General features: G+C 44.1%; 1 protein-coding gene across 2 annotated transcripts in view; it reads right to left on the bottom strand.

The window, feature by feature from the left end:
* LOC140468795 (cell migration-inducing and hyaluronan-binding protein-like) overlaps positions 1 to 23,046 on the bottom strand; it is a 258,752-nt gene that overhangs the window by 45,661 nt on the left and 190,045 nt on the right. For both annotated transcript variants that reach the window (XM_072564819.1, XM_072564818.1), the window contains exon 14: positions 22,422 to 22,627. In XM_072564819.1, the coding sequence (XP_072420920.1) occupies positions 22,422 to 22,627 (206 nt within the window). The remainder of the gene's footprint in view (positions 1 to 22,421; positions 22,628 to 23,046) is intronic.

Raw genomic sequence — 23,046 nt, forward strand, 5'->3', positions numbered from 1 at the left:
GGTGTAATTACGGAAGATCAACTGCTCTACGTAGCCAACAAAGAGACAGGCATAGCTGAGGCCCATACGTGTGCCCATGGCTACCCCTTTGGTCTGGAGGAAGAGGGAGGATTCAAAGGAGAAATTGTTAAGGGTGAGGACCAGTTCGGCCAAATGAATGAGAGTGTCGGTGGAAGGGTACTGTTGGGGACGTCTGGAGAGGAAAAAATGGAGGGCTTGGAGACCCTGGTCATGGCGGATGGAGGTGTAGAGGGATTGGATATCCATGGTGAAGATGAGGCGTTGGGGGCCGGGGAAACAGAAGTCTTGGAGGAGGTGGAGGGCGTGGGTGGTGTCTCAAACGTATGTGGGGAGTTTCTGGACTAGGGGGGGATAGGACAGTGTCGAGGTAGGTAGAGATGAGTTCAGTGGGGCAGGAGCATGCTGAGACAATGGGTCGGCCAGGGTGGTCAGGCTTGTGGATCTTGGGAAGGAGGTAGAACCGGGCAGTGCGGGGTTCCCGGACTATGAGGTTGGAAGTTGTGGGTGGGAGATCTCCTGAGGTGATGAGGTTCTGTATGGTCTGGGAGATGATGGTTTGGTGATGGGGGGTGGGGTCATGGTCGAGGGGGCAGTAGGAAGAGGTGTCTTCGAGTTGGCGTTTGGCTTCAGCGGGGTAGAGGTCAGTGCGCCAGACTACCCTTGCGCCCCCTTTACCCGCTGGCTTGATGGTGAGGTTGGGATTGGAGCAGAGGGATTGGACGGCTGCGTGTTGTGAGGGTGAGAGGTTGTAGTGGGGGAGGGAGGTAGACAGGTTGAGGCGGTTAACGTCCCGGCGGCAGTTGGAAATGAAGAGGTCGAGGGCAGGTAATTGGCCAGCGCGGGGTGTCCAGGTGGATGCAGTGTGTTGGAGGTGGGCGAAGGGGTCCTCGGAAGGTGGGCGGGAATCCTGATTGTGAAAGTAAGCTCGGAGGCGGAGGTGACGGAAGAATTGTTCGCCGTCACAGCGTGTATTAAATTCATTGATGCGTGGATGGAGGGGGATGAAGGTGAGTCCTTTGCTGAGGACTGATCGTTCGTCCTCAGTGACGGGGAGGTCTGGGGGGATGGTGAAAACTCGGCAGGGCCGGGAGCTGGGATCTGGTGTGGGTGTGGAGCTGGGAGTGGGGTCGGAGCCAGTACCTGGAGTGGGTGTGATGGTGGGGGGAATGGGGGTGGAGGCATGAGCAGGGGTAGTGTTCCCCTCGGGGTTCTGGGGAGTGGGGATAGTGACAGTGGGGTCTGTGGGGGGGGCATGTCAGCAGAATGCAGGTGAGTGGTGCTGGTGTGGGCAGAAGTGGTGGTGACCATGGCAGTAGGGGTGGTGGACATCACTGAGCATGTGGCATCAGCGATGATGTGAAGGGCGGAAGTGACGTCCCGTGTGTTGCATGAGGAATTGTGAGGGGTGGAAGTGGTTGTGGGAGTGGCCATGATGGGGACGGAAGTGAATCATCAGTCAGCGTGGGGGTGGCAGCTGCATCAGCCACATGGCTAATGACGTCTGAGTAAATTCCGAGGCCAAGGGAATCTTCTGGAATGTTTGAGGAGCGCTGGTTATGGAGGTGGGTAGATAAAAGTTTGTTGTACTTACAGTTTTTGATGTTTGAGATGGAGTTGAAATACTGTTTGTTGAGAGTATGAATTCTCCTGAGGATGTAGTACAGAGTGGGTCCTTTGCAATTCTGAGAGAGTGTGGCCCTCAGCTGAGGCAGGGATGACTGGAGAGAGGTTAGGTGCCGGCGCATTGCTGCAAGCGTGGAGTGGAGGATCTTGGAGGAGAACTGTTGCTGGTGATTTTGAATCTGTAGTCTGCACTGTTTGTCCTGTTCGGGTCCAAACTCTGCTGGTTTAAAGGTGGTCCGGAGTCCGTGTGGGATGAGTTGGTTACGGAGGCAGGCACTGAGGAAGCAAATGTGGCTGTGGTAGCGAGTTTGTTTCAAGACATGGTTGAAGAGCTTCAGGGCAGAGGAAATGACCTGGGAGTTGCAGTGGGAGAGGGACTCCCTGAGATTCTTGTAGAGAGAGGAGGAAAACTTCTTCAAGGCAGGATCCCTGGATTTCTCTGCTCTTCTTCATATTATTGCCGTGGGATATGTCAAGTCTGCCCAAGAGGCAATGGGGCCCTACTATGAAGTCTCAACAGAAAGGTGACGCCTCTGACAGTGTAGCCCAGATTGGCATCATTAACACAGGTGCCCTGACATGGAATTGTCCTAACCTGCAGCACCCTCCTTGTGAGAAAGGATCCAGAATAGTAGGATTTTCTAGGGAAAGGAAGGGGGTGCCGGTGGGTGTAGGACATAATCAAATCCCCATCCACCTCCCCCTCCCCTCCCCCACCTCAACCACAACACCAACCCTCGGAACAGTTCAGAGTGGCCACAAAGGTTGTCATGTGACGGGAAGGGTGGTTACAGGGACCACCTTGGTGCTCTCAGATTCTTCTCTGGTAATTTATTTGAATATTAGGCCCTCTATCCCTCAACCCTCACACTTCCTCCCAGACCTGCAATTCCCAATCCTCCATCTATGCCAACTGATTACATTCCATGCCCCATATCAATCTGTACAGCCCTAATTCCTTTTATGCCAAACTATTCTCCCTCATATATTCCCATGGTTCCTTTCAGCACTCATAAATCACAGAATCCTTACAGTGTGGAAACAGGCCATTTGGCCAACCCTCTGAAGAGCATCCCACTCAGACCCACCCTATCCTTGTAATCCTGCATTTCCCATCGCTCAATCCATCTAACCTACACACCCCTTGACACTATGGGCAATTTCCCATGGCCAATCTCCCTAACCTAAACATCTTTGGATGGTAGGAGGAAACTGGAGCACACAGAGGACACCCACACAGACATGGGAGAATATGCAAACTCCACACAGTTGTCTGACGGTGAAATCAAACTTGGGTCACTGGTGCTAACCTCTGAGCCAGTGCTGCCTAACTCATGTCAATACATACCACCCCATGCTCATCCACATGGTTCATCATTGACTTATGCCATCTTGATACAAAGGCTAACACATGCCCACTAATCTTTCCTAGGCCCCTATAGTGACTATACCAATTCACTGCTAACTCTAGCCTACACATGTTGTACCACCATCACCTTTTTCCTTACATTTGTGAAAATCAGGACCAATGTCATTCCATCAGTACAGAAGTGAAACCACAGCCTGGATTATGGGTTCCCATCTCCACAGTGGCATTTCCTCCCACAGTCGTTTCATATAGAGGGGAGAATGAAGCCAAAAGAAAAATAAAAGGAGCGCCTGAGAACGTCTCAGGTATCAGGACTTTTCTCAAATTTTGCAACAGATTCCTATGCAACGTAACTAAAAATAAAACGCATCCTCAGGTCAGTTAATGTAATCTAAATGAACTATTCTGAATCATCTCATCTCCGACTGTATCAATCAAAATAAAATCAGAGTCTGTCATAAGCTGTTGTGGTTTCGATTTTCAGCAAAAATGCCTTAACCACTGGAATTCTTTTTAAATAATAGAAAGCAGGGTTTCAATCAGAAACACAATCTTCTCTTTATTGAGCTTCATAAAAGTGTTATGGTGTTATAGTTAGTAACAAATAATAAAAGTTTGATTCCTGGCATTTGATAACCAGAAAATAGGTTTACAATGGGAGTTAACAGCTTTCTGTGGCATTTCATTAAGCTGTTGTGGCTGTCTTTTTAATCTTTTTCTGTCATCTTAATCTTTCTTTCAAAAGATTATACTGTGCAGTTCATGTGATTTACCCGATCTGAACACCAGGAAAAATGGGATTTAAGACAATGAGAAACAGAACGGGTTCCACAAGTCAGTTAACATTAGTAACAAACAAATGATACATCACAGTGTTCAAAATATATCTCACCCTGCTGCTAATGTAGAGGTAAAACAGTGCCAGCTTTCATCCCATAAGAGTGCAGAAAGCAAAATAATATTTCCATTCTTTTGTGTTAAAACTTGCTGACACAAAATGTCAACCTTGACTCCAAATACCAAATTCAACAGGTTCCAAGTCTCCGGGAAGGTAGGAGCAGAAGTAAGGCAGCCCCTTGAGCCTGACTGTTATTCATGGTTGATATTTACCACAACGACATATCCCTTGAAATCATTTGTAGTTACAAATATATTAATATATGTCCTGGACTTGATTAAAAGGAGATAGGCAGGAGTTTGGAAGAACACAGCAAGCCAGGCAGCATCAGAAGGTACAGAAGTCAACATTGAGTGTAACCCTTTTTCAGATCCTGAAGAAGGGTTAATACCTGAAAAGTCGACTTCTCCACCTCCTGATGCTGCCTGGCTTGTTGTGTTCTTCCAGCCTCCTGCATGTCTACGTTGGATTCCAGCATCTGCAGTTTGTTTTTGTCACTGGACTTGATTAAGCCTAAGTTTTCACATCCCTCTCAGGTGGAGAATTCCAAAGCTTCACCACTCTCTGAATGAAGGCATTCCTCCTCATCTCAGTCCTAATTGGCTTGCCCTTTATTCTGAGACTGTGCTGCTGCTTTTGGATCCCATAACCAGGAGAAACATCCTTTTTTTTGTCTCTACTCAGTCTATCTATTTAAGAATTTTGTACATTTCTAGGAGATCCCCTCTAATTGTTCTAACCAAAGAGAACACAGACCTAGTGTCTTCAATCTCTTCGCATAGGACAACTGCACCATTCCAGGAATCAGACTGGTGAACCTTCAGAGCATGCCGTCTATGGAAACTGTATTTTTCCTTCAGCAAAGGGACCAGAATTACTCACAACAGTCCACAACATTTAGAGGCAGCATGGTGGCTCAGTGGTTAGTACAGCTGCCTCACAGCACCAGGCATCCAGTTTCAATTCCAGCCTCTGGCAACTGTCTGTGAGGTGTTTGCACATTCTCCTCAATTGGGTTTCAATTAGGTGCTCCGGTTTCATCCCACTGTCCAAAGATGTCATTGGCCATGCTAAATCACCTGTAGTGCCCAGGGATATGCAGGCTAGGTGGATTAGCCATGGAAAATGCAGGGTTACAGAGATAAGATATGCGGATGGGTCTAGATGGGTCTTTGAAGGCTGAATTGCCTGCTTCCACACTGTAGGGACAATAAGTGTGGTCTTATCTGTGTTCTATGTAATTGAATCAAGACTTTACTCAAATTGACTTGTAGTAACAGCAACTGGAAATTGGTTGAAGAGTCACTTTGGTATTTTAGATACACCGGCCTTCAGGTGACATCTTTGGTTCTGCTCTCACTTCTGAATCCTGAGGTTGCAGTGCCTTGGTGAATTGATGGCTGCTTTCTATTCAATCACACATATAACCTACTGGCATTGTAAGAGGCTCAAGTTCACTCTCTGCAAACTAGAGCACAAGGTTTAGTCAAATATTATTCCATTGCTGCTTGTTAGAACTTGCTAGGTACAAACTGACTATCATTTCTCTCCCACAAGAAGGGCAAGTTTACTCTGAAAATGATTTAGTTGGTTGTAAATCACAAGGAGATGTTCTGAGATCAGAAAATGCAAATTTTTCTTTCCAGTTTCTTTGAATGGCATCAAACTGAAATATTTCATCAACTGCTTACTTCTTTATAATAATGACACGCCTTGTTGAACCTCAGCAAACATCTATGTGACACTGGCCCAGTTGGTGATTTTTCCCTTGAATTATTTTCCCATGGCCTCAATATTCCTGCTCTCCTGGACAGTACCATTTGGACAAACAGATTCATGGTCACAAATGGAATGAAAGTTTCTAATTGATTATTCCACTTGACTTCAATGTCTTTGCCCAATCCATCTGTACTAGCAAAAATGTTAGGTTTCTCAACACACTCCATGTAAAAAGGAGGCATGGCCTTGTTGATGAACTTTAGCTGTGCATCGTAACTTGTTAGCTAATATGTTGAAATAATCTTTGGCAATGGTTGTGTTTGGAGAAATCTTTCAGAACCATCTGCTGGGATCCAGATTGCTTACATGTGGGATACAGCCACAGGAATTCACAACGCAGTGGGAGGCCATTCAGCCAATTGTGACCATGCTGGTTCTTTACCAGACCAAGCCAAAACTGATCCTGCTATCGCCCGACAGCCATTTCCCCAACTAGTCCTTCAAAGGTGCAATAGTCTATTCCACAAGACCATAAGATGTAGAAGCAGAAATAGGCCATTCAGTCCATTGAGTCTGCTCCACTATTCAATCATGGCTGATACGTTTCTCAACCCCCATTTGTCTGCTTTTTCCCTGTGACTCCTGATCCCTTTACCAATCAAGAACCTATCTATCTCTGTCTTGAATACACTCATTGACTTGGCCTCCACAGCCCTTGGCAGCAATGAGTTCCACAGAGTCACCACCCTCTGGCTGAAGAAATTCCTCCTCATTGCAGTTCTAAAGGGTCATCCCTTCACTCTGCCCTTGAATCCTGTCTCTCTACTACTGGAAATATCTCCTCCATGTCCACTCTATCCAAGCCTCCCAATATTCCTCAAGTATTCCTCAATTACTCAATGACTTCAACAATTCCCTCCACCAATAACTCATTGTTACCTTCTCTCTCAATTCTTAGTGATAATTGTAATGTTTAACTTTTTAAACTTAATTTCTTATTTTTCTAACTTACACTATGAATAACTGTAAGATAATGTAACAATGTTTTTATTTCTCTATTTTGTACCTAAGATTTGTACCTACCTAAGATGGCGCCATGTAAGGCAACATTGTAAACTTTTCACTGTACTCCTGTACATGTTACAATGAACATAATTCTAATTTTAAATTGAATCCAAATGCTGCGTTGAATCCTCCAAGAATCATAGAATCACAGAATACCTAAGTGTGGAAACAGGCCATTTGGCCCAACAAGTCCACACCAACCCTCCAAAGAGTCAGGCGACTGTCTGTGTGGAGTTCGTACATTCTCCTCGTGTCTGGGTGAGTTTCCTCCGGATGCTCCAGTTTCTTCGCACAATCCAAAGGTATGCAGGTTAGGTGAATTGGCCATGCTAAATTGCCCATAGTGTTCATGGATATGCAGGTTAGGTGCATTAGTCAGGGAAAATGTAGAGTAATAGGCTAGAAGATTGGGTCTAAAAATAGTAAATATATTTCCTTATTCTTTCCACCACGTATCTTCATAATTTTAAAATCATTTATTAAATCTCCTTTGCTGCCTTAGAAGTGGTTCCACAGGCTTAACTCTGTCTTTGCTTTCCATTCTTTACAACTTCCTCATGAATCTATGTTGGTTTACAATGTTTTCTGCGATGAGACAGCTATAACTGCAACCAGGACGCTAACTGTGGATCATTCATAGTGTTGGTATGGCACAGGACAAGTATAGCATTAGTCAGGATTCAAACTTTCAACACAGCAAGTTATGAATTTGACTTGGGTACACCGATCTGAAGTTAGTTGTATCAGAGGAACCCACCACCTCGAACAGGTCTAATTTATATACGCTTCAGTTCTCTCAGAGTGTGGTTGACTCAATGCCTGCAGGACACCTAGAGATAAGAAATACTTGCATTTATTAGCAATGTTCATATCCTACGTTCCTAGTCCTTTTGAAAGCAATCACGTTTCAATTGCTAGCCTTTAAAAGAGAAAGCAAAAATTTACCTGTTGTTCAAATATCTTTGTTAGTATTTACAGCAAGCTAAACTGGTACTTGAAATAGATGGAGGTGAACACTTTGGCAGCAATATGTCAATACAGTGCTTTTAATACAATATAACAGGCCAAGGCCCTTTACACTACACTATAAATCATACATAGTGTCATACTACCAACATATTGTCTAGCTATCACCATTGTTAACAGCTAACCCAAGAATGCAACTTTTAAAAAAAAGGTATTGTGATTAACACATGAAGTCAGTGAAACTATCACTGTATTCTAACAGATGAAAGGCTTAACAGACAATCAATTTTTCAATGTATAATTTCAGTTACATCACACTGTAAATTTTTGCTATAAATTCTGTGTGACGATTGAGCCCTCCACTATCACCTGATGAAGGAGCGATGCTCCGAAAGCTAGTGTGCTTCCAATTAAACCTGTTGGACTATAACCTGGTGCTGTGTGATTTTTAACTTTGCACACCCGAGTCCAACACCGGCATTTCCAAATCATGACAATAAATCAAAGTATGATACTGAGAGGAGATGGTTAATCAGCTGGTCAAAAGCATGGCCATAGGAGTAGGCTTTAGGGACCTGGTATTGGCCAAAAGTGAGGCAGAGATTTTAACCTTTAGATCTAGACAGATATATTGAAGTGTTGTGGGGTTCTGGAGTAGATTACAGAACGAAGCAGGGGCAACAGCATTGAGGGACTTGCAAACAAGTGACCAGAATTTTAAAATCAAGGCATTGCTTGACAGGAGCCAATTTAGGTCAATGAGCACATGGATGATAAAGGAATTTAGTGAGAGTTAAGTGAAAAGCTGCAGCGTTTCAGATGATCTCAAATTTAGAAGGTGAAATATGAGGGACTAATTTTGAGTTGGAATAGTCAAGTCTAGAGGTAAAAAGAATATACATGAATGAAGGTTTCAGCAGTAAATGAACTAAGGAAGGGATGAAAGTGGTTGATGATATTGAGGTAGACATTGGGCATCTTACTGATGTCAGCAGGAAGGTGGGACTGGTTTAGTTTGGGATTATGGTTGGCATGGACTGGTTGGACCAAAGGGTCTATTTCCATGCGGTATGACACTATCCTCTTGGGGTCACCACCAAAGCTGCCAAAAGGCTCAGGCTGTTGCCAGGGAGGGGAGCGAATCAGTAACTGGGAATGGATTTTGGAGTAGGGACCAAAATTAAGTTTCTGTCTTTTCAATAATTAATTGGAGGGAATTTCTGCATCGCATATTTACAAGGAGAGATAACAACAAGGCATTGTTGGTGCAGGGAGTGGTTGCAGCAGTGAATTGTAGGAACAAAGACCACTCTCCCCACCAACCTCCAAGTACCTTCCCCTGCAACTGTAAAAGATGCAAAATCTGCCAGTACACCACCCTCCTCACCTCCATCCAGGGTCCCAAACAGTCCTTCCAAGTGAGACAGAAATTCACCTGCCTCTCCTCTAACCTAGTTTACTGTATCTGATGCTGTTGAAGTGGTCTTCTATACATTGGGGAGACCAAACGCAAACTCAGGGCACATTCCACCAAGTATCTCAGCCGGGCCCACAGGGATGGACCTGATCTCCTGGTCACCACCCATTTTAATTAGCCTTCCCACTCCCTTTCCGACATGACCATCCCTAGTCTCCTCTATTGCCACAGTGAACCACACAGCAATTCCAAAGCTTCACCACTCTCTGAATGAAGGCATTCCTCCTCATCTCAGTCCTAATTGGCTTGCCCTTTATTCTGAGACTGTGCTGCTGCTTTTGGATCCCATAACCAGGAGAAACATCCTTTTTTTTGTCTCTACTCAGTCTATCTATTTAAGAATTTTGTACATTTCTAGGAGATCCCCTCTAATTGTTCTAACCAAAGAGAACACAGACCTAGTGTCTTCAATCTCTTCGCATAGGACAACTGCACCATTCCAGGAATCAGACTGGTGAACCTTCAGAGCATGCCGTCTATGGAAACTGTATTTTTCCTTCAGCAAAGGGACCAGAATTACTCACAACAGTCCACAACATTTAGAGGCAGCATGGTGGCTCAGTGGTTAGTACAGCTGCCTCACAGCACCAGGCATCCAGTTTCAATTCCAGCCTCTGGCAACTGTCTGTGAGGTGTTTGCACATTCTCCTCAATTGGGTTTCAATTAGGTGCTCCGGTTTCATCCCACTGTCCAAAGATGTCATTGGCCATGCTAAATCACCTGTAGTGCCCAGGGATATGCAGGCTAGGTGGATTAGCCATGGAAAATGCAGGGTTACAGAGATAAGATATGCGGATGGGTCTAGATGGGTCTTTGAAGGCTGAATTGCCTGCTTCCACACTGTAGGGACAATAAGTGTGGTCTTATCTGTGTTCTATGTAATTGAATCAAGACTTTACTCAAATTGACTTGTAGTAACAGCAACTGGAAATTGGTTGAAGAGTCACTTTGGTATTTTAGATACACCGGCCTTCAGGTGACATCTTTGGTTCTGCTCTCACTTCTGAATCCTGAGGTTGCAGTGCCTTGGTGAATTGATGGCTGCTTTCTATTCAATCACACATATAACCTACTGGCATTGTAAGAGGCTCAAGTTCACTCTCTGCAAACTAGAGCACAAGGTTTAGTCAAATATTATTCCATTGCTGCTTGTTAGAACTTGCTAGGTACAAACTGACTATCATTTCTCTCCCACAAGAAGGGCAAGTTTACTCTGAAAATGATTTAGTTGGTTGTAAATCACAAGGAGATGTTCTGAGATCAGAAAATGCAAATTTTTCTTTCCAGTTTCTTTGAATGGCATCAAACTGAAATATTTCATCAACTGCTTACTTCTTTATAATAATGACACGCCTTGTTGAACCTCAGCAAACATCTATGTGACACTGGCCCAGTTGGTGATTTTTCCCTTGAATTATTTTCCCATGGCCTCAATATTCCTGCTCTCCTGGACAGTACCATTTGGACAAACAGATTCATGGTCACAAATGGAATGAAAGTTTCTAATTGATTATTCCACTTGACTTCAATGTCTTTGCCCAATCCATCTGTACTAGCAAAAATGTTAGGTTTCTCAACACACTCCATGTAAAAAGGAGGCATGGCCTTGTTGATGAACTTTAGCTGTGCATCGTAACTTGTTAGCTAATATGTTGAAATAATCTTTGGCAATGGTTGTGTTTGGAGAAATCTTTCAGAACCATCTGCTGGGATCCAGATTGCTTACATGTGGGATACAGCCACAGGAATTCACAACGCAGTGGGAGGCCATTCAGCCAATTGTGACCATGCTGGTTCTTTACCAGACCAAGCCAAAACTGATCCTGCTATCGCCCGACAGCCATTTCCCCAACTAGTCCTTCAAAGGTGCAATAGTCTATTCCACAAGACCATAAGATGTAGAAGCAGAAATAGGCCATTCAGTCCATTGAGTCTGCTCCACTATTCAATCATGGCTGATACGTTTCTCAACCCCCATTTGTCTGCTTTTTCCCTGTGACTCCTGATCCCTTTACCAATCAAGAACCTATCTATCTCTGTCTTGAATACACTCATTGACTTGGCCTCCACAGCCCTTGGCAGCAATGAGTTCCACAGAGTCACCACCCTCTGGCTGAAGAAATTCCTCCTCATTGCAGTTCTAAAGGGTCATCCCTTCACTCTGCCCTTGAATCCTGTCTCTCTACTACTGGAAATATCTCCTCCATGTCCACTCTATCCAAGCCTCCCAATATTCCTCAAGTATTCCTCAATTACTCAATGACTTCAACAATTCCCTCCACCAATAACTCATTGTTACCTTCTCTCTCAATTCTTAGTGATAATTGTAATGTTTAACTTTTTAAACTTAATTTCTTATTTTTCTAACTTACACTATGAATAACTGTAAGATAATGTAACAATGTTTTTATTTCTCTATTTTGTACCTAAGATTTGTACCTACCTAAGATGGCGCCATGTAAGGCAACATTGTAAACTTTTCACTGTACTCCTGTACATGTTACAATGAACATAATTCTAATTTTAAATTGAATCCAAATGCTGCGTTGAATCCTCCAAGAATCATAGAATCACAGAATACCTAAGTGTGGAAACAGGCCATTTGGCCCAACAAGTCCACACCAACCCTCCAAAGAGTCAGGCGACTGTCTGTGTGGAGTTCGTACATTCTCCTCGTGTCTGGGTGAGTTTCCTCCGGATGCTCCAGTTTCTTCGCACAATCCAAAGGTATGCAGGTTAGGTGAATTGGCCATGCTAAATTGCCCATAGTGTTCATGGATATGCAGGTTAGGTGCATTAGTCAGGGAAAATGTAGAGTAATAGGCTAGAAGATTGGGTCTAAAAATAGTAAATATATTTCCTTATTCTTTCCACCACGTATCTTCATAATTTTAAAATCATTTATTAAATCTCCTTTGCTGCCTTAGAAGTGGTTCCACAGGCTTAACTCTGTCTTTGCTTTCCATTCTTTACAACTTCCTCATGAATCTATGTTGGTTTACAATGTTTTCTGCGATGAGACAGCTATAACTGCAACCAGGACGCTAACTGTGGATCATTCATAGTGTTGGTATGGCACAGGACAAGTATAGCATTAGTCAGGATTCAAACTTTCAACACAGCAAGTTATGAATTTGACTTGGGTACACCGATCTGAAGTTAGTTGTATCAGAGGAACCCACCACCTCGAACAGGTCTAATTTATATACGCTTCAGTTCTCTCAGAGTGTGGTTGACTCAATGCCTGCAGGACACCTAGAGATAAGAAATACTTGCATTTATTAGCAATGTTCATATCCTACGTTCCTAGTCCTTTTGAAAGCAATCACGTTTCAATTGCTAGCCTTTAAAAGAGAAAGCAAAAATTTACCTGTTGTTCAAATATCTTTGTTAGTATTTACAGCAAGCTAAACTGGTACTTGAAATAGATGGAGGTGAACACTTTGGCAGCAATATGTCAATACAGTGCTTTTAATACAATATAACAGGCCAAGGCCCTTTACACTACACTATAAATCATACATAGTGTCATACTACCAACATATTGTCTAGCTATCACCATTGTTAACAGCTAACCCAAGAATGCAACTTTTAAAAAAAAGGTATTGTGATTAACACATGAAGTCAGTGAAACTATCACTGTATTCTAACAGATGAAAGGCTTAACAGACAATCAATTTTTCAATGTATAATTTCAGTTACATCACACTGTAAATTTTTGCTATAAATTCTGTGTGACGATTGAGCCCTCCACTATCACCTGATGAAGGAGCGATGCTCCGAAAGCTAGTGTGCTTCCAATTAAACCTGTTGGACTATAACCTGGTGCTGTGTGATTTTTAACTTTGCACACCCGAGTCCAACACCGGCATTTCCAAATCATGACAATAAATCAAAGTATGATACTGAGAGGAGATGGTTAATCAGCTGGTCAAAAGCATGGCCATAGGAGTAGGCTTTAGGGACCTGGTATTGGCCAAAAGTGAGGCAGAGATTTTAACCTTTAGATCTAGACAGATATATTGAAGTGTTGTGGGGTTCTGGAGTAGATTACAGAACGAAGCAGGGGCAACAGCATTGAGGGACTTGCAAACAAGTGACCAGAATTTTAAAATCAAGGCATTGCTTGACAGGAGCCAATTTAGGTCAATGAGCACATGGATGATAAAGGAATTTAGTGAGAGTTAAGTGAAAAGCTGCAGCGTTTCAGATGATCTCAAATTTAGAAGGTGAAATATGAGGGACTAATTTTGAGTTGGAATAGTCAAGTCTAGAGGTAAAAAGAATATACATGAATGAAGGTTTCAGCAGTAAATGAACTAAGGAAGGGATGAAAGTGGTTGATGATATTGAGGTAGACATTGGGCATCTTACTGATGTCAGCAGGAAGGTGGGACTGGTTTAGTTTGGGATTATGGTTGGCATGGACTGGTTGGACCAAAGGGTCTATTTCCATGCGGTATGACACTATCCTCTTGGGGTCACCACCAAAGCTGCCAAAAGGCTCAGGCTGTTGCCAGGGAGGGGAGCGAATCAGTAACTGGGAATGGATTTTGGAGTAGGGACCAAAATTAAGTTTCTGTCTTTTCAATAATTAATTGGAGGGAATTTCTGCATCGCATATTTACAAGGAGAGATAACAACAAGGCATTGTTGGTGCAGGGAGTGGTTGCAGCAGTGAATTGTAGGAACAAAGACCACTCTCCCCACCAACCTCCAAGTACCTTCCCCTGCAACTGTAAAAGATGCAAAATCTGCCAGTACACCACCCTCCTCACCTCCATCCAGGGTCCCAAACAGTCCTTCCAAGTGAGACAGAAATTCACCTGCCTCTCCTCTAACCTAGTTTACTGTATCTGATGCTGTTGAAGTGGTCTTCTATACATTGGGGAGACCAAACGCAAACTCAGGGCACATTCCACCAAGTATCTCAGCCGGGCCCACAGGGATGGACCTGATCTCCTGGTCACCACCCATTTTAATTAGCCTTCCCACTCCCTTTCCGACATGACCATCCCTAGTCTCCTCTATTGCCACAGTGAACCACACAGCAATTCCAAAGCTTCACCACTCTCTGAATGAAGGCATTCCTCCTCATCTCAGTCCTAATTGGCTTGCCCTTTATTCTGAGACTGTGCTGCTGCTTTTGGATCCCATAACCAGGAGAAACATCCTTTTTTTTGTCTCTACTCAGTCTATCTATTTAAGAATTTTGTACATTTCTAGGAGATCCCCTCTAATTGTTCTAACCAAAGAGAACACAGACCTAGTGTCTTCAATCTCTTCGCATAGGACAACTGCACCATTCCAGGAATCAGACTGGTGAACCTTCAGAGCATGCCGTCTATGGAAACTGTATTTTTCCTTCAGCAAAGGGACCAGAATTACTCACAACAGTCCACAACATTTAGAGGCAGCATGGTGGCTCAGTGGTTAGTACAGCTGCCTCACAGCACCAGGCATCCAGTTTCAATTCCAGCCTCTGGCAACTGTCTGTGAGGTGTTTGCACATTCTCCTCAATTGGGTTTCAATTAGGTGCTCCGGTTTCATCCCACTGTCCAAAGATGTCATTGGCCATGCTAAATCACCTGTAGTGCCCAGGGATATGCAGGCTAGGTGGATTAGCCATGGAAAATGCAGGGTTACAGAGATAAGATATGCGGATGGGTCTAGATGGGTCTTTGAAGGCTGAATTGCCTGCTTCCACACTGTAGGGACAATAAGTGTGGTCTTATCTGTGTTCTATGTAATTGAATCAAGACTTTACTCAAATTGACTTGTAGTAACAGCAACTGGAAATTGGTTGAAGAGTCACTTTGGTATTTTAGATACACCGGCCTTCAGGTGACATCTTTGGTTCTGCTCTCACTTCTGAATCCTGAGGTTGCAGTGCCTTGGTGAATTGATGGCTGCTTTCTATTCAATCACACATATAACCTACTGGCATTGTAAGAGGCTCAAGTTCACTCTCTGCAAACTAGAGCACAAGGTTTAGTCAAATATTATTCCATTGCTGCTTGTTAGAACTTGCTAGGTACAAACTGACTATCATTTCTCTCCCACAAGAAGGGCAAGTTTACTCTGAAAATGATTTAGTTGGTTGTAAATCACAAGGAGATGTTCTGAGATCAGAAAATGCAAATTTTTCTTTCCAGTTTCTTTGAATGGCATCAAACTGAAATATTTCATCAACTGCTTACTTCTTTATAATAATGACACGCCTTGTTGAACCTCAGCAAACATCTATGTGACACTGGCCCAGTTGGTGATTTTTCCCTTGAATTATTTTCCCATGGCCTCAATATTCCTGCTCTCCTGGACAGTACCATTTGGACAAACAGATTCATGGTCACAAATGGAATGAAAGTTTCTAATTGATTATTCCACTTGACTTCAATGTCTTTGCCCAATCCATCTGTACTAGCAAAAATGTTAGGTTTCTCAACACACTCCATGTAAAAAGGAGGCATGGCCTTGTTGATGAACTTTAGCTGTGCATCGTAACTTGTTAGCTAATATGTTGAAATAATCTTTGGCAATGGTTGTGTTTGGAGAAATCTTTCAGAACCATCTGCTGGGATCCAGATTGCTTACATGTGGGATACAGCCACAGGAATTCACAACGCAGTGGGAGGCCATTCAGCCAATTGTGACCATGCTGGTTCTTTACCAGACCAAGCCAAAACTGATCCTGCTATCGCCCGACAGCCATTTCCCCAACTAGTCCTTCAAAGGTGCAATAGTCTATTCCACAAGACCATAAGATGTAGAAGCAGAAATAGGCCATTCAGTCCATTGAGTCTGCTCCACTATTCAATCATGGCTGATACGTTTCTCAACCCCCATTTGTCTGCTTTTTCCCTGTGACTCCTGATCCCTTTACCAATCAAGAACCTATCTATCTCTGTCTTGAATACACTCATTGACTTGGCCTCCACAGCCCTTGGCAGCAATGAGTTCCACAGAGTCACCACCCTCTGGCTGAAGAAATTCCTCCTCATTGCAGTTCTAAAGGGTCATCCCTTCACTCTGCCCTTGAATCCTGTCTCTCTACTACTGGAAATATCTCCTCCATGTCCACTCTATCCAAGCCTCCCAATATTCCTCAAGTATTCCTCAATTACTCAATGACTTCAACAATTCCCTCCACCAATAACTCATTGTTACCTTCTCTCTCAATTCTTAGTGATAATTGTAATGTTTAACTTTTTAAACTTAATTTCTTATTTTTCTAACTTACACTATGAATAACTGTAAGATAATGTAACAATGTTTTTATTTCTCTATTTTGTACCTAAGATTTGTACCTACCTAAGATGGCGCCATGTAAGGCAACATTGTAAACTTTTCACTGTACTCCTGTACATGTTACAATGAACATTCCTCTGATCAATCCATCTTTCCAGCTGTCACCTCGATTCATAGAATCCCTACAGTGTGGAAATGGACCATTGGCCCAACGTCCACACTGACTCTCCAAAGAGTAACCCACCCAGACCCATTCCCCTACCCTATTACTTAACATTTCCCACATGATGCAACTCATCTACACATCCCTGAACACTGGGGGCAATTTAGCATGGCCAATTCACCTAACCTACACATCTTTGGATTGATGAAAGAAACTGCAGCACCCAGAGGATACCCACGCAGACACAGGGAGAACGTGCAAACTCCACACAGACAGTCGCCTGAGGCTGGAATTGAATCCAGGTCCCTGGTGCTGTGAGGCAGCAGTGCTAACCACTTAGCCATCATGTCACCCAATTCATTCGTCCCAGCAATCAACCCGGTTGTATCCTCAACCTGTGTTCACCTATAGGAGAAAGTGAGGACTGCAGATGCTGGAGATCAGAGCTGAAAATGTGTTGCTGGAAAAGCGCAGCAGGTCAGGCAGCATCCAAGGAGCAGGAGAATCGACGTTTTGGGCATGAGCCCATCTTCAGGGCTCATGTCTGAAGAAGGGCTCATGAGCCCATGTGTTCACCTATCCCTACCTCATCACCGTAACCACCAGCCCCCCCTCGATTTACCCCCCCACCCGTCTCACTTATCTGCAGGTCCCTTTATACCCATCCCCAGTCCTGAAGAAGGGTTACATCCAAAGTGTTGATTCTCTATCTCCTGATGATGATGTGTTCTTCAAGCCTCCTGCTTGTCTACCCTAGATTCCAGTATCTGCAGCTTTTTTTTGTCTCTAACAGGGAGTGTGGAGGCACTGGGATTAATTCTGGATTGAGTGGCCTTTTGCTGTGTTGTAAATTCTTGAAGCTGTGTGTAGGCAACACAATTCTACCAACAAGGACATTCCCTGTTTCATATGGACGCCAGATAGGCTGGTTGTGTTTGTCTATTGTGTCCTTTCAACAGGGGATTCTGTGGGTTAATGGGTAGTATCCTTGCCTCTGAGACAGAAGTTCTGGGTTCGAGTCTCACTCCAGGATTTGGTGGCCAAATAGGTCATGGTGCAAGAAACATGGCAGACAGCAAGCGGCATGTGATGCTGGTCTGCTGTGCATTGGAAAAACTGGAGCCTCTGCATACAACATTCTTAGCTCCAGGCTACAACATGCATTTGTAAAAGTATCCGTCACCACAGCAACTCAGCCTTCTTTGGGAGCCAGCTGGCTGAGGAAAGTGGTGCGAATCTGATTGATGCCAACAGCACAGGGTTCAATGTCCATTCCAACTAGCTGCTTTCCTGCTCAACCCCTGGTACAGATTATGGCACTATATATCAGGCATCCTTGCAAGAGGATTCGCAGTAGGATTAAAATCAACGAGGTAAAAACAATGACTGCAGATGCTGGAAACCAGATTCTAGATTAGTGGTGCTGGAAGAGCACAGCAGTTCAGGCAGCATCCAAGGAGCTTCGAAACCGATGTTTCGGGCAAAAGCCCTTCATCAGGAATAAAGCTGGTCTGCCTTCGGGCAGAAGACTGGAGATCAAGAGGATCCTTCCAACAATCGGAACTGCTTCAGTTGATACTCAATCCTCTGTACCCAAGCCATGTTGATACAAAGCTGCCTCTTCATTTAAGATCATTAAACAACGCATCACTACTTCCCATCACTACTTCTCCACAGAAATTCAAGCTGAGTGAGAAAACATTTGAGTGGTCTCTGTTTTAGCGGCTGGAGAGGGCCATTTGAGTCAGAAGTTGCCTCTTGCTACAACTGAATGTATCGCAGGCAGCTAAGTTGGTCAGCAACAGAAGAGCTATACCACTTCTCAAAGATAAACGGAAAAAAACACCTTCCAACAAAGGTGGTGCAGTTCCAGGTGGAACTTTCCCAGGATATAAATTTTATGAAGATGGTTCAGGAATCTGAGTCTTATAAAAACTAATGTCCTGGGAAGGTTCCATTTGGGCGTCGGCCATGTTTATCCAGCAAACCTAATCATCTGAAGTGAAGAACCATCTGCTGCACTGATTCCTCCTGAGGAGCATCATTGGCCAATCTTAAGTTAAATGGGCAGCTAGTCACACATGCTGCCAGACCTGCTGAGCTTTTCCAGCAGCTTCTGTTTTTGTTTCTGATTTACAGCATCCGCAGTTCTTTTTTTTTGAGGGGAATGTGTGACTATCAGGGAAAACACCAAGGATATTGAGGACACAAAGAAAAATATCTACCAAGCTTAAATATCTCCACTGGCTTAACGGCCATCCTTCTCAGTCATCCATAGATCAAAGATGGTCTTCCTGGTCCATCATTTTGATAACATCTGATTAAAGTTGTTTGCACTTGAAAGCAATCTTCTCAATTCCATTGAGATGGAATGAAAATCACAAGCCATTTATGGATGATTCCTTAATACATTTTTCTTGTGAGCATGAACTCCACTGTGAGATTTTGCAGTCAGAAAGATCTCCCCTCCCAGTGTCCAGTAGATCTCCAGCCCCTCAGGAACAGAAGCAGAAGTGACAGCTTTGAGAGACTCCACACTGGCAGAGTGGTTTCACATGCAGCTAACTGCAATCAGAAAATTACAGGACACACTTCTACAATGGGTACCACATCTCCACCCTCATTTACACCACCAAGCCACCCAACCCCCACCCCAGCACAGAACCTTGGAAAGAAATTAAAACAGAAGTTGTTGGAAAATCTCAGAGGTCTGGCAGCATCTGTGAAGAGAAATCAAAGTTAACATTTCAGGTCCGGTGACTAGCTATCACCAGTTCTAGTTCTGAGGAAGGTCACTGGACCCAAAACATGAACTTTGATTTCTCTTCACACATGCTGCCAGACCTGCTGAGCTTTTCCAGCAACTTCTGTTTTTGTTTCTGATTTACAGCATTCACAGTTCTTTTGGTTTTCACTTGGAAAGAAGTGTCTGATACAGTTATCATTAGAGGTTGACGTGGACACATTTAGGAAAATTCTGCTGTCCACCCCAGTGTCCCGTGACACAGAAGTTGATAATTGTACCAATGCAATGCTATGACAGAGAAAATTACAGGATACATTTCTACAATGGGCACCACATCTCCACCCTCACTTCGAACAACATGCCCCGCCCCCCCCCAAACTCCCTCCCCAGTGAATCCACAGAACCATTCGATAATGGGCTCTGTAGGTCGTGTTTTATAGCCAGCTTGTTATCCAGTTGTTTCCTGACATTCACGGGGTTGGATTGTGGTCTCCTCTACATTGGGGAGACTGGATGCCTTCTCGCAGAGCGCTTAATGGAACATCTCTGGGACACCCACACCAATCAACCCAACCGCCCCATGGCCGAACATTTCAACTCTCCCTCCCACTCTGCCGAGGACATGCAGGTCCTGGGCCTCCTCCACCGCCACTCACTCACTGCCCGACGCCTGGAGGAAGAACGCCTCATCTTCCGCCTCAGAACACTTCAACCCCAGGGCATCAATGTGGACTTCACCATTCTCCTCATTTCCCCTCCCCCCATCTTATCCCAGTTCCAACCTTCCAGCTCAGTACTGTCCTCATGACCTGGCCTACCTGCCAATCTCCCTTCCCACCTATCCGCTCCATCCTCCTCTCCAACCTATCACCTTCATCCCCACCTCCATCCATCTATTGCACTCTTAGCTACCTTTCCCCCAGCCCCACCCCCCTCCCATTTATCTCCCCACCCCCCGAAGCTCCCAGCCTCATTCCTGATGAATGGCTTTTGCCTGAAACGTCGATTTTCCTGCTCCTCAGATGCTGCCTGACCTGCTGTGCTTTTCCAGCACCACTTTAATCTTGACTCTGATCTCCAGCATCTGCAGCACCCACTTTTACCAAGAAACTGAAGTGGACCAGGCATGGAAATACTGTGACGACAAGAGTGGTGCAACGACTGGGCATCCAGTATTGAGTAACTCACCTCCTGTCTATCCATGGTCTGTCCACAAGGCACAAGTCAGGAATGCGATTGAATACTTTCCATTTGCATGGATGAGTTCACCTTCAATAATATTCGAGAAGCTCAACACCATCTAGGGCAAAACTGCTTAACATTCAATCCCAGCACCAACAATGCTCAGGAGCATCAGTGGGTGCCATCTATAAGCTTCATGGTAACAACCCACCAAGTCTCCTTTGACAGCATTTTCTAAATTCATGACCCCTACTGTCTAGAAGGGCAAGGGAGCACATACATGGGAACATTGCTGCCTGTAAGTTCCTGTCCAACACACACCTCCGTGACAAACACTATATCACAGTTCATTCACTGTCACTGGATCAAACCCTGGAGCTCCTTCTTAACAGTTCCTACAAGCCAAGGACTGCAACATGGAAAGAAGACAGTTCATAGTCAGCATCTCAAGGGAAATTAGGTATGATCAATGAATGACTATTACCAGTCAGCAATGCCCACATCCCAAGAACAAGTATGAAACACAATTGCCTGTATCCATGCTGCAATTTCTATAATTATAGAATCCCTACAGTGTGGAAGGAGGTCATTCAGTTCATCAAATCCACACCAACCCTCCAGGTAGCATCCCACCCAGAACTACCCCTCCCCACGCTATCCCTGTAATTTCCCATTGGCTAACCCACCGAGCCTACACATCCCTGGACACTATGGACAATTTAGTATGACCAATCCATAGGAAACCCACAGAGACACAGGGAGAATGTGCAAACTGCATATAGCCAGTTGCCACAGGGTGGAAGCAAACCTGGGACCCTGGCACTGAGAGTGCTAACCATTGAGCCACCATGCTGCCCTGCGGTGTTTTCAATCATTGGGCCAGTTACAACCTCCAAGAGGTGCCCATTAACATTTCCTCTTCTCTTTCTACCAGCTGCACAGGTCTCCAAGCTCATGTATGATGGTGACATCCAGAACCAGATGTCAATGCTGTGATGGTTGTGTGTGGACTGTTGGAGTGGCTGCAGGCGGGCATAGACCTGCAGCTGAGAGGGAACGCTGGTGCCCATCAACAAACACTAACTGTTTTACTGGAAAGTGAGTTTATTGTTGTATCTATGTGGCTCAGTGGTTAGCACTGCTGCCTCACAGTGCCAGGGATTGGGTTTGATTCCAGCCTCGGGTGACTGACTGTGTGGAGTTTGCACATTCTCCCCGTGTCTGCGTGGGTTTCCTCCGGGTGTTCCGGTTTCCTCCCACAGTCCAAAGATGCGCAGGTCAGGTGAATTGGCCATGCTAAATTACCCGTAGTGTTAGGTCCCTTAGTCAGAGGGAAATGGATCTGGGTGGGTTACTCTTCGGAGGGTTGGTGTGGACTTGTTGGGCTGAAGGGCCTGTTTCCTCACTGTAGGGAATCTAATTTAAAATCAAAGAGTTGAATTGTATAGATAAAACGGTTTAACTTTGACAAAGTTTTGACTTTGATTAAAACACTGTACAAACGCAAATTCAATTCCCTATTTTATCAAAGTTCTCAGTTATAAATCTTCCTCCCTTAAGGAACATTTGTTGATGCATGGAGTCTCTGGCTGTTCCACTTTATCATTAAGGGACAATTGTTAGTAAGTGCTGCCGTATCATTATCTCACACATAACATCGGTGAACATCTTGAACTCAGAAAAATGTACGGGAATCTAAAATAATTCTGAACTTTCATTTTTCTTATCCAAATACTCTACATGATAGAGAAAAGCGGGTTTAGATTCCACCAAAGTATTAATTTTGTTGAATATTACAGGAAGTAAGTGGAGGGCAAGTACCTTCAAATGGAATGGATAATGGTGCATTTTCCCCAATAACAGCCTTCCACTAGGTTATGTGAAATCATCAATATGCCTTCAGTTCCAGTAAATCCAATCAAACTGGCTGGTAGTTACTTACTTGCAGTCCTGTCTGGGTTTGGGGATATATCCTGGATACACTCCTTCTTTTATGCTCCTGCACATCTTGCTGTCACGATCTGATGGCAACAGCGTTCCTGCTTTGACCAACAGCCCAAGACAGTGATCAAACGTGTTTCGTTCCTCAGGACCATCTTCAGTGAAGAAGCAATGCCCCAGGATCTTGTAGCCAATAACATCTTTCACCTGTAAAGAGAAAGAAAGAGAAATCAATTCTGTTCCTGTGGCCCCATCTCTTTCTCTCTGCACTGACTCAAAGCCTGTTGCTTGTCCTTCAAGAATCAATTCAACAAATCAACATTTAGCAGCTTTGGGATAAACCAATCATGTAAGGGTAACAGAAAACCCTACCGTTAAGGTACGTAAGACAAGGCAGGCAACAAAATTTTATAAAAATGGCTTAATTGTTTTGATACTGGACAGAGTGAACCTACAAACAGAAACATGGACTTTTAAAAAAATGAAAATCTTAAAGATTAGAACAGAGCTTTTTGTAAAGCCAGCTGCATCGCATTGTCATGAGAATTCAGACTGTGTTCTAGTTGAAAGCCATCTCTCAGTCAACCAACATGTGTGTGCAATTTAGCTGCTGGGTTTGGTTACAT

The sequence above is a fragment of the Chiloscyllium punctatum genome, chromosome 48 (assembly GCF_047496795.1).
Source record: "Chiloscyllium punctatum isolate Juve2018m chromosome 48, sChiPun1.3, whole genome shotgun sequence".
Lineage (NCBI taxonomy): Eukaryota > Metazoa > Chordata > Chondrichthyes > Orectolobiformes > Hemiscylliidae > Chiloscyllium > Chiloscyllium punctatum.